The 13,982-nt window shown below is 43.9% G+C and overlaps 1 protein-coding gene across 7 annotated transcripts in view; it reads right to left on the reverse strand.

Annotated features, from left to right (window-relative positions):
• poc5 (POC5 centriolar protein homolog (Chlamydomonas)) overlaps positions 1-13,982 on the reverse strand; it is a 76,785-nt gene that overhangs the window by 37,363 nt on the left and 25,440 nt on the right. For all 7 annotated transcript variants that reach the window (XM_055631349.1, XM_055631334.1, XM_055631342.1 and 4 more), the window contains 3 exons: positions 8,439-8,647; positions 5,004-5,180; positions 3,961-4,065 (listed from right to left, as the gene is read on the reverse strand). In XM_055631349.1, the coding sequence (XP_055487324.1) occupies positions 3,961-4,065; positions 5,004-5,180; positions 8,439-8,647 (491 nt within the window). The remainder of the gene's footprint in view (positions 1-3,960; positions 4,066-5,003; positions 5,181-8,438; positions 8,648-13,982) is intronic.

Genomic DNA, 13,982 nt, shown 5'->3' on the forward strand with positions numbered 1-13,982 from the left:
CTAATAAACTGCCCCCTCTACCCTATATCCCAGTGGCCTGCTTGGGTTTTCTCCGGGAGCTCCAGTTTCCTCCCACACTACAAAGACGTACAGGTTTGTAGGCGAATTGGCTTCTGTAAATTCTCCCTAGTATGTGTCAGATAGTGTTAGTGTGCGGGGATTGCTGGTCGGTGTGGATTCAGTGGGCCAAACTGCCTGTTTCCATGCGTTCTCTAAACTAAACTTGATGCAGCCTCAATATTCCAAATTATATAACTATTATGCTGTTGGCAATTTTTCCCTGACTGATGTTGAATCTTTATATTTTTCCAACAAGATACCAATGGACTACATACCATGAGCAGGAACATACCATGAGCAGACTACATACCATGAGCAGAATTTCTCTTCCTATCCGAGGGCCTGAGAACATCGAGTTGGCTGAGGAGGCCACATATAGACCCCGACCTCGGGTGGACTATGAGGGGGAGAACTGGATATTTTTAGTGCCTTCCGTCACAGTGAATTCTGCTGTGGGGGGACGTTTCATGTTGATTTCTATAGTGTATTGTTCTGTGTCTTTTTTCTTTTTTCTCTTTTTTGTTTTGTATGGATATATTGGCATTTGATCTGTTCAATTAATTTAATCAATCTCTGTAAAGCACTTTGGTTCAAATACTGGTTTTGTTGAAAAGTGCTATATAAATAAAGATTATTATTATTATTATCCCAAGAGGCTAATTTATATACTGTTATAGACAATAGGTGCAGGAGTAGGCCATTCGGGCCATTGGGCCAACACCGCCATTCAATATGATCATGGCTGATCATCCACAATCAGTACCCCATTCCTGCCTTCCCTCCATATCCCTCGACTCCGCTATCTTTAAGAGCCAGAGCTCTCTCTTGAAAGCCTCCAGAGAACCAGCCTCCACTGCCCTGAGGCAGAGAATTCCACAGACTCACAACTCGGTGTGAAAAAGTGTTTCCTCGTCTCCGTTCTAAATGGCTTACCCCTTATTCTTAAACTGTGGCCTCTGGTTCTGTACGCCCCCAACATCGGGAACATATTTAATAGAGTAGCTCAAATAATATTTTTAAAACACCATTATTGTTTGGGCAACTTTTCTTAATCAGAAGGAATTTTTAATCCTCGACATCTTGTATAAACTTTAGAGTTACTCAAGCTCACTCGGCTCCCGTTTCTAATTTACTTTTTAAATTCCTCATGGCATTGTTTTTCTTGCTCTTCTTACACCTAACAAACATAAATGTTTACATAAATTTGTCTGCATCAAACCTTATCACATACCTTATCGTACCCAGCAATTTATTGACATAGAGGTTGCCACATTAATAATTTGGAGCATCTGGGATTATGTGGCAAAGTGAGAAGCATATTTAAACAACTGTGACCATAAAACAGATACAGGTGCACAACCTTTTATCCGAAAGTCTTGGGACCAGACACTTTTCGTAATTCGGAATTTGTCGGCCTTCGGAATGGAAATTTTTTAGCGTAGATTTTAATGGCTGGCTCAGTGGTAGAGTGCTTGCTCATATCCGCAAGGTCGCGAGTTTGCGCCTTGATCCCGGCAGTTCCTCGGTCACGAGTTTGAGTCTTCAATGTAGTTTTTTCTTGCAGAATAAATGTCTGTATGAAATGCAGTGTGTTGAATGAATTCCTGAATTTGTAAATGTGACCGCAGCATTGAATCACCTCTCGCACTCATGTCACCCTAGCGGGGCTACATGCCCTTAGGTGGCCTAAGGCGACATTTTCACACTCTTATATCCGTGTGCAGCAGAGGCGACGTGCGTTTGGCGCCAAACGTGAGCGTTGGCGTGCCATGTTTAGCGCCAAACGTGAGCTTTGGTGTGCAGACGACATCCTGGAAAAAATGTCCGGTTTCTTCCAGGTAGGCGATATACCCTCCCGGGCAATATACCCTCCACTTCTCTTTTATGAAGGGGATTTAGTTCCCCTTTCTTCCAGGACCGATGTCACCTCTGCGGGCCACCCTCCGTGAACACTCACTCAACTTTGTCTTGGGATTCCTACTCTCCCGCGCAATGTACTCTCACCTTCTCTTTTATGAATGGGGATTTAGTTCCCCTTTCTTCGAGGACCGACCGGAGGTTCTGCTGTCACCTCTACGGGCCGCCCTCGGTGAACGTCCTGTCTCCCTGTCCCTGGGATAGCAGGGGGCGATCAAACAGCACAATACCCCCCTCCCCCTCCAACTCCAGAGGAATCCGCTCCCCGATGGGCCGCTACGGCGACAAGTGGCAGTTCGCCCACAGCCCGAGCTGCGCGACCCCAAGAACAAGACGTACCTTGCACACCATCAGCTCCTGCCCCTACTGTGTTCCTCTGGAGTTGGAGCGGGTCTGGGCTGGAGTTGCTGATCTGGGATCTCCGTGCTTGCAGTGCGCCTGGGTGTCCCGATGAGAAGGGCGCAGCTCAGGCTGTGGGCGAACTGCCACTTGTCGCCGTAGTGGCCCATCGGGGAGCGGCTTCTGGTGGTCCTGATGTCTCCGGCCAGTTTGCAGTTTTCCTCTGGAGTTGGAACGGGGCTGGGCTACTGCTGGGTCTCTGGGACCTCCGTGCTTGCAATGGGCCTGGGGGTCGGTGTCCCGTTGGTCCTGACGTCTCCGGTGACTGGCATTGTATGCTGGCATCGCCGACGTGAAGACAGTGCAAAGTCCCCGCGCCGGTGCAATGGGCGGGGAGCTGGAGAGGGGAGGGAAGGGGTCACACACATGGCCGGGAAGCAGAGGGGTGTAGGTGGGGTGAAACTGAAGGGAGCGACAATCTGCTGCTCCCTGCCCGCTGAGTTAAAAAGTTCCCAAGCAAGACTCATGATACACTGTGTATCGTGAGTCTACCGTGGGAACTTTTTAACTCAGCAGGCAGGCAGCAGCATATTGTCAATTATTAACCCTCCCGCGCAATATACCCTCACCTTCTCTTTTATGAATGGGGATCTAGTTCCCCTTTCTTTGAGGACCGACCAGAGGTTCCGCTGTCACCTCTGCGGGCCGCCCTCGGTGAACGTTTTCATGGACCGTTCTTCAAGGACCGAAAAAATGTCCGCTATTCGGAGGTTTTCGTTATTTGGATCTTCGGATAAAAGGTTGTGCACCTGTACTTTGATTACAAATGCAATAACCCAAATTCAAGGGTAACGACCCAAAACGTCATCTATCTATTTTCTCCAGGGATGCTGCTTGACCCGCTGAGTTACTCCAGCATTTTGTGTCTATCTTTTATCTTTCTTTGTGTTTCTTCCCCCAACAACATTTTAAGAGTAGGTCATATGGGACCTGAATCCTGATCCAATAAGATTAGATTGGTGCGGGTCACAGGGTGATGAACGGGGCTAGTGCGCTGGTGTAAATCCGGATGTCACTGGCTAGCAAATCTTGTTAAAACAGAGTGCTGAGTGAATACGCCTTAGCCTGCCTGTATATAACCTCTCCATCATCAAGACCTCCGAAGTGCCTCCCCATGCCAATTTTTGCCCCGGGACAAAACTGCAGGGGAATCTTGGAGGAATGTTGGTCCCAGAGATGCCCCATGTATTCCCAGCCGCGTGTGGACATGCCCTGGCGCCCATCAACCAAGTCCCAGTTATGGGTCAAATAGCAACCTACTGCTTGTGGGGAAGGCTCAGGGGAGCCCAATGCACAGTTGATTCCTTGTGTTTTCACCTTCCGCAAGTCCTGCAACCAAATAGGCCCATACATAGCAGCCATGTCGTTCCTCTGGAATTAGTCTATTAGGTTGAGAGGAGAGAAGCAAATGATGGGAAAGTCTGTGTTCCCAATTATCTACCCAGGCTTGTGGCCAAACCAAATAGAGAGGACATTTCATCCTTGCTGATCACAGTGAACAGAAAAACAAGGGAGGTAGCAATCACAGGAGAAAGTTCAATCAGCTTTAAACTTTGTATATTTTTGACATGCATTCAAACATACTTCTGCTTTTGCCTCTGAATGTTGAAGTCGCCACTGAGTAAAGCTGCGCATCAATTCTATCTTCTCTTTCAGATTCTTAAGTCCTTGGATCAAATTGGAAATTACCTTTGTAGAAAACAAAACATACTTAGTGATCACTTTACATTTCTGAGAAGATAATCATGAACATTATGCTCAAAGAATCTCACAGAATACCATGTTCTTAATTACATTTATTTTGGTACATTATAAATTTAAGCAGCCAAATAATATCAAAAGATTCTGGTTTCAAACTTGTAACTAATCTCTCTTGTCCTTAAAAAAAAAAACATGCACCCAACATGTCATAGAGTCGGGGGGGCTGTCTCAGCAGATAGCTCACTGGACCAACAGAGCACTATGATAACGTGAAGTCTCACTACTACCGCTGATGCGTTGAAAAAACAAAATATCAGTGCGTTTGACACCACTTAGTGGTTACAATTAAAAAAGCTTATCAAAAACTTTGGATGAATTAATTTACAAAAACGTTTTTACTTACCCCTCTGGTGCCACCATCTCCCATTTGAAAGGAGAAAGAGGCAGCAGTAGCAAAGGGGAGCTATGTGGAAGAACTGGATTAAAATAATTTGGGAACAAAAATCAGGATTTCAGCAGTGATCAACAAGCCCCAGGATTTGCACTGATACTGGCTTCCATTATTGTTATAATTACATCACAAGGCTGCAATATTCAGCCATTGTGCTATTTTCAATGAGAATTGAGGTACAGTTCAGATAATGCCACTAGAGAGCATTTCATTTTATATTCCACCTCAGTGGTTTTGGATGATGACATTTCTTAAATAATTCGAAGAATGATTTGAGGGATTTCCAAAGTCTTCACGGATGATTACCATTTTACTTCCTGAGGGGAATCAAGTTGTTCTAATAATAAATGTATCTAATGTTACATTATTTGTAACCACTGGACAATTTCAGACAATTCTTACCCTCACATAATATAATGGGTTTCTGGTGCAACTAAATTTATACAAAATATTATTTCCATAACAGTAACTTTACCTCATCTTTCCTTCGAACCGAATCCTCATAGGTACAAATTAGCTGGTTTAAGCTCTGCGTCTGGCAGGCCATTTGCGCAATTTGAGCTTCATGTTTCTCCTTTTCTTCTTTCAACTCTTGCTTATGCTGTTCAATAACTGAAAGTCTCCATTGGCGTATTTCACACAGAATATTGGCCTTCGAAAGAAAGACATTTTGATTTTATCAAACAACCAAAAATAAGGAACCACACATGCTGGAATCTGGAAGAAATATAATGCTGGAGGAACTCAAGTTAGGCAGCATCTGTGGAGGGAATGGGCAGCCAATGTTTTGGGATAGACCCTTCTTCAGAATGTTAAAAACCCTTAGTTTTGTATTATTCACAGCTATGTCATTGAATCAATGTGATAAGTTATAAGGTTATTAGCATATACATAATTTGCCGGTAGGGGAATAAAAAAAGAAGACATAGATTTAAGGTGCAAGTGGAAGGATTTAATAGGAAACTGTGGGGAATCTTTTCCACACAATGGTGGGCCACTGCACTGAGTAGCCGGAGGAGGTCATTGAGGCAGACCAGTGGAGGCCATGAGACATGGATAAGTTTAAAGGAATATGGGCCCAAGACGTGCAGATGGGAGTACATGGACTAGAAGAACCAAAGGGCCCGTTTCAGTGCTCTATGGCTACATCGTGGCCTGGTATGGCAATTCCAAAGCACAGAAACACATGAGGCAGTTGAGAGTGGTGGACCTAACCCTGTCCAGAGGCACAGCCTTCCCCTCAATCAAAAGGATCTACACGAGGTGCTCCTTCCCCTAAGGCAGCAGCATCTATTAATGATCCTCGCTACCCACGCCATGTCTTCTTCTCTTTGCTGCTATTGGGCGGTACAGAAACCTGAAGTCCCACACCAGTAGGTTCAGGAATAGTTTCTATTCCTGAACCTATTGCCATAGAGGGAATGCAGAGAAGGTTCACCAGACTGATTCCTGGGATGTCAGGACTGTCTTATGAAGAAAGACTGGATAGACTTGGTTTTTACTCTCTAGAATTTAGGAGATTGAGAGGGGATCTTATAGAAAATTACAAAATTCTTAAGGGGTTGGACAGGCTAGATGCAGGAAGATTGTTCCCGATGTTGGGGAAGTCCAGGACAAGGGGTCACAGCTTAAGGATAAGGGGAAAATCCTTTAAAACCGAGATGAGAAGAATTTTTTTCACACAGAGAGTGGTGAATCTCTGGAACTCTCTGCCACAGAGGGTAGTTGAGGCCAGTTCATTGGCTATATTTAAGAGGGTTAGATGTGGCCCTTGTGGCTAAGGGGATCAGAGGGTATGGAGAGAAGGCAGGTACGGGATACTGAGTTGGATGATCAGCCATGATCATATTGAATGGCGGTGCAGGCTCGAAGGGCCGAATGGCCTACTCCTGCACCTAATTTCTATGTTTCTATGTTTCTATTCTATGACTATCAAGTTCTTGAACCAATCTATACAACTACGACCATACCTAAATAACTGCAACAGAGCATTGCAGTCCACCTCTTGCACGTCCATGATTTTTTTTGTAAATGACAATTATGCTCCAATATCTTACTTTATTTTGTACATGGTTTTTCTCTTAGAAAGTGTATTTGTGCATAATTTATGTATTATGTTTTTCTGCGTTTATCCGAGTCCTGTGAAAGAGCTACGAGATTTTTATTGTACCTGTATCTCACCCAACTTCTGCATACAACAATAACCTCGAATTAACAAGTTTAAAAGAATCATTTAGACTAGAGAGTGCAGCTAGAAAGAATAGTCCCATTTGCAGAGGGTGTCAAGAAACCAAATAAGCGCATTTAGGAAAAAAAAGAACGACACAGTCATTAAACGGTGAAGCAAGTTAAGGTTTGTAATGCACGGACAGGTATTAAGAGAGATTGAACTATCATCTTCTACATGGAACAAAATTAAAATCTAAACAGAAATAACTTGCAGGAAATGGGCTGCCGAGAGCTTTTTATGAGTCGGGCCCAGTACAAGAGCTCTCTCTCTCTCTCTTCCCCCCAGGCTCTCTCTGCTTTTCGCAGCACCCTCGCACGCCCGTCTCCCCACTCCTCCCCACTACACCCTCCTCCACCACCCCCATACCTGCCCCCTCTCCTCCCACCCTCCTCTCTACCCCTCTTCCCTACATCCCCCCCTTTCCCCTCTTCCTCTACACTCTCCCCCCTCCTCTCTCACTCCCACCCCCCATCCCCTCTCACTAAAGTAATTCTTTAAAAATATTCAGTGTGCTAATTTAATCTAGTCAACCACAAATATTTGTTTAATAACAATGGAAACCAAGCTCCCGTAGGTATGTTACAAAACCTACCTGAATCGTGGCTGAGCATCTGCCCTACCCCGTGTCCGCGATTTTGGCGCTGTTTAGAGGGGGCGGGTTTAAAACGCGATTTTTACTAGGCTGTTCCAATCGAAAATGTTCAGCCTAGTAAATCATTAACGGAAAATCGCTGAAAGACCCCGTCGCAAAAGGTATTATTAGTTTTTATGGCCTTGTATAATATTTATAGTAGTTTAAAAATCACTCTCTCACTCCGCAACCTCTCGCAGCCCCAGGGTTTTATAAAGCAAACAATTAAAGGTATGTACCTTATTTTTACATTAAATGGGGCTTGTATATAACCCTGTTATAAAGTTTTCTATAGCGAGTAGTTCATTTTGGGCTCTTTATATCCCGCAGTATTTTTCTGGGCACTTGAGGGCACAAATCCAGCGCAATGTGAACGTTCTAAACCAGCGCGTTCACAGGAACCCACTAGAAAGTAGATTTAAATTGACTTTAATTTACAGCAATTGAACACTAAATTCCCTCCATTTGGCCTATAAATTGATGTAAATGAGATTTCAAAAATCATGTTTTATTGTGAATTATTTGTGAATATTATTTGGACACTTGGGCTATTTAAAAATGTTAATCATTTATTAAGAAATGGATAGATGTTTAGATATAGTAATTGAAGTTTGAAATTAGCTACAATTGGGCAACTAACTAATTATATGCTTTAATTTCAGGTCATCCAAGTAAGATTATTTTATATTTGTTTCAGAATGCTTCAATCTATGATAACTGAAAATTTCATTCAGTTCTCTTAATTTTTTAAGAAGGTTATGGGCTTTTGACTGTCCACGACCATAGCTTTTTTGTTTTGTCCATAGAAAATCAATAGGGAACAAGATGCTAATTTCCGAGTATGAAAATGGCCATAACTTTTTTATTACTGGAGATATGAAAGTGACTTAGGTGTCAAATTAAACTTATTGTTATGCTTTATCTGATGGGATAAATTGCAGACTTGATTTTTTAAATCTCAAAATGTTGTAACATTGCTACTAATTTAATCTAGTCAACCACAAATATTTGTTTAATAACAATGGAAACCAAGCTCCAGCTTTACTGACCTTGAGTTGGTCATTTGCAGTGTTGAGTATATTTTCCACTTTATCCAGATTTTCAGCTGGAATAGACAATTGACATACTGATTGAAACATCTCTGGCGTTCTGCGTACTGCCGCACGTGAAGGGGTTTTCTCAGAATAAACAAGCCCCTCTAATAGGAAAACGGTATTTGATGCAGATGAAGGAGTTATCTTCTGGGGAACTTCCTGGCCTATAAAACAGGAGCAGACTGTTCAATAGATGCTCTCCCCTCTAAATGTGCACAACTGAGATAATTTAAAGTGAAAAATATACATATAATAATAAAAGGATAATAATGCCATACACGAGACCTTAAAATTACCTATCCAATATGCAACCCAATTTACTGATTTTAATGCACGGAACAATTTCACACTTGAGTGGGAACCAATAATCCAAATGTACACTTGAAAATACTGCCGACAGCCAACTAACACGTACTTCATTTGCCTTATCTCCAGAGAATCCCACTGAATAAGTTTGCATTTTATAAAATCAGTGACATCACAGGTGTTAAATGCATCATAATAGTTGCATATTAAACAACAACAACAATATTAAACATGTCATAGCCAACTGAGCAGTGACATCATACATCTGCATCTACATCAACAATGACTGGTGCACCAACCACACTACAGTAGAGAGCTACTGTTTCCCAGACCAGGAATACCTACTGTTTAAATGTAGGCTGTTTTACCTGCCTCGGGAGTTTACTGTGGTTATCATCATGGTCATATCCTCCCACAGGCTAATGCTAACCTAGCGCTAGCACAGCTGCACTCGGCCATCAGTAAGCAGCAGGATGCTCACCCCGACGGTGCCTTCATTGTTGCAGGGGACTTTAATCAGGTCGATCTACGAGCCACACTATGCAAATTCCACCAGCATGTGCAGTGCCCTACCAGGGGCTCAAACGCGCTGGATAAAGTGTACACCAACATCAAGGATGCCTACAGAGCTCTCCCCGATCACCTCTCACTGTTTCTACTGCCTGCATACAAACCCCTCATTCGCAAGACCAAACCTGCAATAAGGACGGTCAAAATATGGCCCGAGGACGCCATCCTACAACTCCAGGACTGCTTTGATCGTACCGACTGGGACCTGTTTGCACTACAGGCAACTAGTGGTACAGAGGTAGACTTGGAGGAGTACACATCCACTGTGCTCTCCTACATCAACTGCTGTGTGGAGACTGTCACAGTGGACAAGCAAATAAAGATGTTCCCAAACCGGAAACCCTGGATGAACAAGGAGGTTCAGGATCTGCTAAGGGCACGCAACAATGCCTTTAAATCCAGGGACACTTCTGCCTACAGTGCGGCCAGGTCGAACCTGAACAAAGGCATAAAAAAAGGCCAAAGACATCCACAGGCAAAGGGTGGAAGACCACTTCAATATCGCGGACACCAGAAGCATGTGTCAGGGACATCACTGACTACAAGAGCAACCCCACCTGCCCCCACGGTGATATCACACTGGCCAACGAACTAAACACCTTCTTTGCCCGCTTCGAAACTGGCAACACCACCAGGAGTGGAATAACCCCGGCCATGGCGGAGGGACAGGCCTTAACACTGAGCACTCTGGAGGTACAGTACGCTCTGTGTAGGATCAATCCACGCAAGGCTGCAGGCCCGGATGGAGTCCAGGGAAGGGTACCAAAGGACTGTACTGTACAGCTGGCGGAGGTAATCACGAGAATCTTCAATCTGTCTCTATCTCTGGCAACGGTCCCCAAGTGCCTGAAAACAGCCACCATAGTGCCGGTGCCGAAAAAGTCTAAAGTCACCAACCTGAACGACTACCGCCTGGTTGCCCCAACTCCAATCCCAATGAAGTGCTTCGAAAGGCTGGTCCTCTTCCATATCAAATCCAGCATCCCTGCCTCACTGGACTCTCATCAATTTGCATACAGGGCAAATAGATCAACAGAGGATGCCATCTCTCTGGCTCTTCACACTGTCCTGACTCACCTGGACAGACAGGGCACGTACGTGAGGATGCTCTTCATTGACTATAGCTCTGCATTCAATACGGTCATCCCCACCAAGCTCACCACCAAACTCCACCAGCTAGGCCTCAGCTCGCCGATATGCGATTGGATCCTGAACTTTCTGACGGAGCTGCCGCAGGCAGTGAGATTGGGCTCGTACCTGTCCTCCACTATCACCCTGAGCACCAGCACACCACAGGGCTGTGTACTAAGCCCCATGCTCTACTCCCTCTTCACTCACGACTGTGTTCCTGCCATCGACACCAAGACCATCATGAAGTTTACAGACGACACAACAGTGATTGGGCTGATCACCAACGGTGATGAAACAAAATACAGAGCGGAGGTGCAGAACCTGTCGGACTGGTGCACACGTAACAACTTGTCACTAAACACCTCCGACCAAGGAGCTGATTATTGACTTCAAGAGGTCCCATAATGGAGAATACGCCCCAATCTCCATTTACGGGGAAAGTGTGGAGAGTGTGTCCAGCTTTAAGTTTCTGGGCACTCACATTTCAGAGGACCTCACATGGTCCACCAACACCGCTGCGCTGGTCAAGAAGGCACAGCAACGACTGTTCTTCCTGAGGACATTAAAAAAGACTGGTCTGCCCCAACAGCTGCTGACAACGTTCTACCGCTGCACCACAGAGAGCATATTAACGTATGGCATCTCTGTGTGGTATCTCAGCTGCACGGAGGCGGAGAGGAGAGCTATTCAGCACGTCATCCACAGAGCGCAGAGGATTATTGGGACACAGCTACCAGCCTTGGAGGGCATCTACCACACACGGTGCCTCAGGAAGGCCGTCAGCATCCATAAAGACTCCTCACATTCGAACTACTTCCTTCCGGCAGACGTTACAAGGCCTTCTACGCCCGAACTTCCAGATTCAAAAACAGCTTTATTCCAAGAGCTATAGCGGCTCTGAACCGGCACTGCTGAGTGCCCCCCACCCCCCCTGGACTGTCTCCCTTGGATGGTCACGTCACACAGCTTATTTATTTATTTTACTTTTCTTTTACATCAGTTGGAAGCTGCATATTAAATCTCGTTGCACTGATGTGCAATGACAATAAAATATATTATTATTATTATCAATAATATACTGATCTTAAAGCTAGACAGAAATTCTGCTGCATTTCAATTAACTTCAAACATAGAAACATAAAAAATAGGTGCAGGAGGAGGCCATTCAGCCCTTCGAGCCAGCACCGCCATTCATTGTGATCATGTCCCCAATCAATAACCCGTGCCTGCCTTCTCCCCATATCCTTCGATTCCACTAACCCCTAGAGCTCTATCTAACTCTCTCTTAAATCCATCCAGTGATTTAGCCTTCACTACTCTCTGTGGCAGGGAATTCCACAAATTCACAACTCTTTGGGTGAAAAAGTTTTTTCTCTCATCAGTCTTAAATGCCCTTACCTTTATTCTAAGACTGTGGTCCCTGGTTCTGGACTCGCCCAACATTGGGAACATTTTTTCTGCATCTATCAATCAATCAATCAATCAATCAACCTTTGTTGTCATCTTGCAAGCAACAGTTGTACAGTGCAAAATGAAAAGACGTTTCCCAGGGAATACCGGAGCATCGCACATGAAATTTAAAACATTTCACACATAATAACACTAAAAACAATCCAGTCCCTGATGGAACAGTATAAATAGTTAAAAGCAGGTAAAACAACAACGTTAAAATACAGTAAAACCAATCATAAAAATGTCCTAGCTGATTTGAGTGGCCAGTGCCAGTTATTAAAGTGTCCGTGCCAAGCCGCAGAATCAGGTGACTGAGTACAGAGTGACTGTTTAGCAGCCTCACAGCCTGTGGCAGGAAGCTGTTTAGCAGTCAATCTAGCTTGTCCAGTCCTTTTATAATTTAATATGTTTCTATAAGATCCCCCCTCACCCTTCTAAACTCCAGTGAATACAAGCCTAGTCTTTTCAACCTTACCTCATATGACAGTACTGCCATCCCAGGGGTCAATCTCGTGAACCTACGCTGCACTGCCTCAATCACAAGGATGTCCTTCCTCAAATTAGGATGTCCTTCCTCAAATTAGGACAGTTAAAGCTTATCAAAATGTGACGAAAGCAGCAATATGGATTTAATCCTTGCTGTACCAGTGGAGGAAAGAGGCAGCAATGAAAAGATGGAGAACAAATTTCCAGGATAATTCTCTGGAATATTTTCTAATGTATTCATGCTTCTCATTTGCTCAACTTTTGTTCTCTTCCATATCAGAGTTTTTTTTTTTTAAATATCTTTAATGATGAGTAATGCAAAAACGTAGAATGATAAATGCTGTTAATCATTTTCTCCAGAACATTAATGCTTAAAAAAACCAAAAAACAATTGCTTTAGGTTTTAACGTTTTAACATGCTTGTGTTTTCTTGCTTCTCTTGCCAAAGTATCAGATGACTTGAGACAACAACTGGCTTTAAGCCATCTTATTCACGTTAACATCATTACATGGGCAGGCCTGCACTTCCATAAATTGAGATTTCTATACTAGCACCTTAATTGAAATGATCATTTCCTTATGTATTTAAGCTGTATTTTCTCAAAATTCACATGGAAAGAAAATAATTGGCAGATAACTCGCACGTTTCAAGTCACAATAAAATAGGCGGAAGTCAGCATGTCTGTGTGAAGGATCTGTTTGACAAATTTGCTGGAATTCTCTGAAGTAAATAGTAGGACAAAGGAGTCAGCAGATGTTGTTTACCTAGATTTTCAGAAAGCCTTTGATAAGGTGCCAGACGGGAGGCTGTTAAGGAAGATGAGAGCCCATGGTATCATAGTGCAGATACATGCAGGTCACCTGCATGGCAGAAGGCAAAGAGTTAGCAATAAAGGGGGCTTTTTCTGGTTGACTGCCAGTGACTACTGGAGTTCCACAGGGCTCAGGGCTGGGTCCACTGTTCTTCACGCTGTATATTAACGATTTGGATAAAGCGATTGAAGGCTTTGTGGCCAAGTTTGCGGATGATACAAAAATAGGTGGAAGGGCAGGTAGTGCAGATAAAGCAGGGAATTTGCAGAAGGACCTGGATAGGTTGGGAGAGTGGGCAGAGAAGTGGCAGATGGAATATAGTGCAGCAAAGTGTGGAGCCATGCATTTTGGTAGTATGATTAAAAGCGTAGATTATTTTCTAAATGGGGAGAGAATCCAGTAATCGGAGGTGCGAAGGGACTTGGGTGTGCTGGTGCAGGATTCCCAAAAGGTTAATCGTCAAGTCAAATCGGTAGTAAAGAAAGCAAACACAATGCGAGCATTTATTTTCAAGAGAGCTTGTATACAAAAATAGGGATGTAATGCCATGGCTCTACAAGGTGCTGTCAGGCCGCTTTTGGAATATTGTGAGCAATTTTGGGCACCATGTCTGAGAAAGAATGTACTAGCTCTGGAGAGGGTCCAGAGGAGATTTACAGAAATATCCCAAGAATGAGCAAGTTAACATATGATGAGCGTTTGACGGCACTGGGCCAGTAAACATAGAAAATAGGTGCAGGA

Source organism: Leucoraja erinacea, chromosome 3, assembly GCF_028641065.1.
Source record: "Leucoraja erinacea ecotype New England chromosome 3, Leri_hhj_1, whole genome shotgun sequence".
Taxonomy (NCBI): Eukaryota; Metazoa; Chordata; class Chondrichthyes; order Rajiformes; family Rajidae; genus Leucoraja; species Leucoraja erinaceus.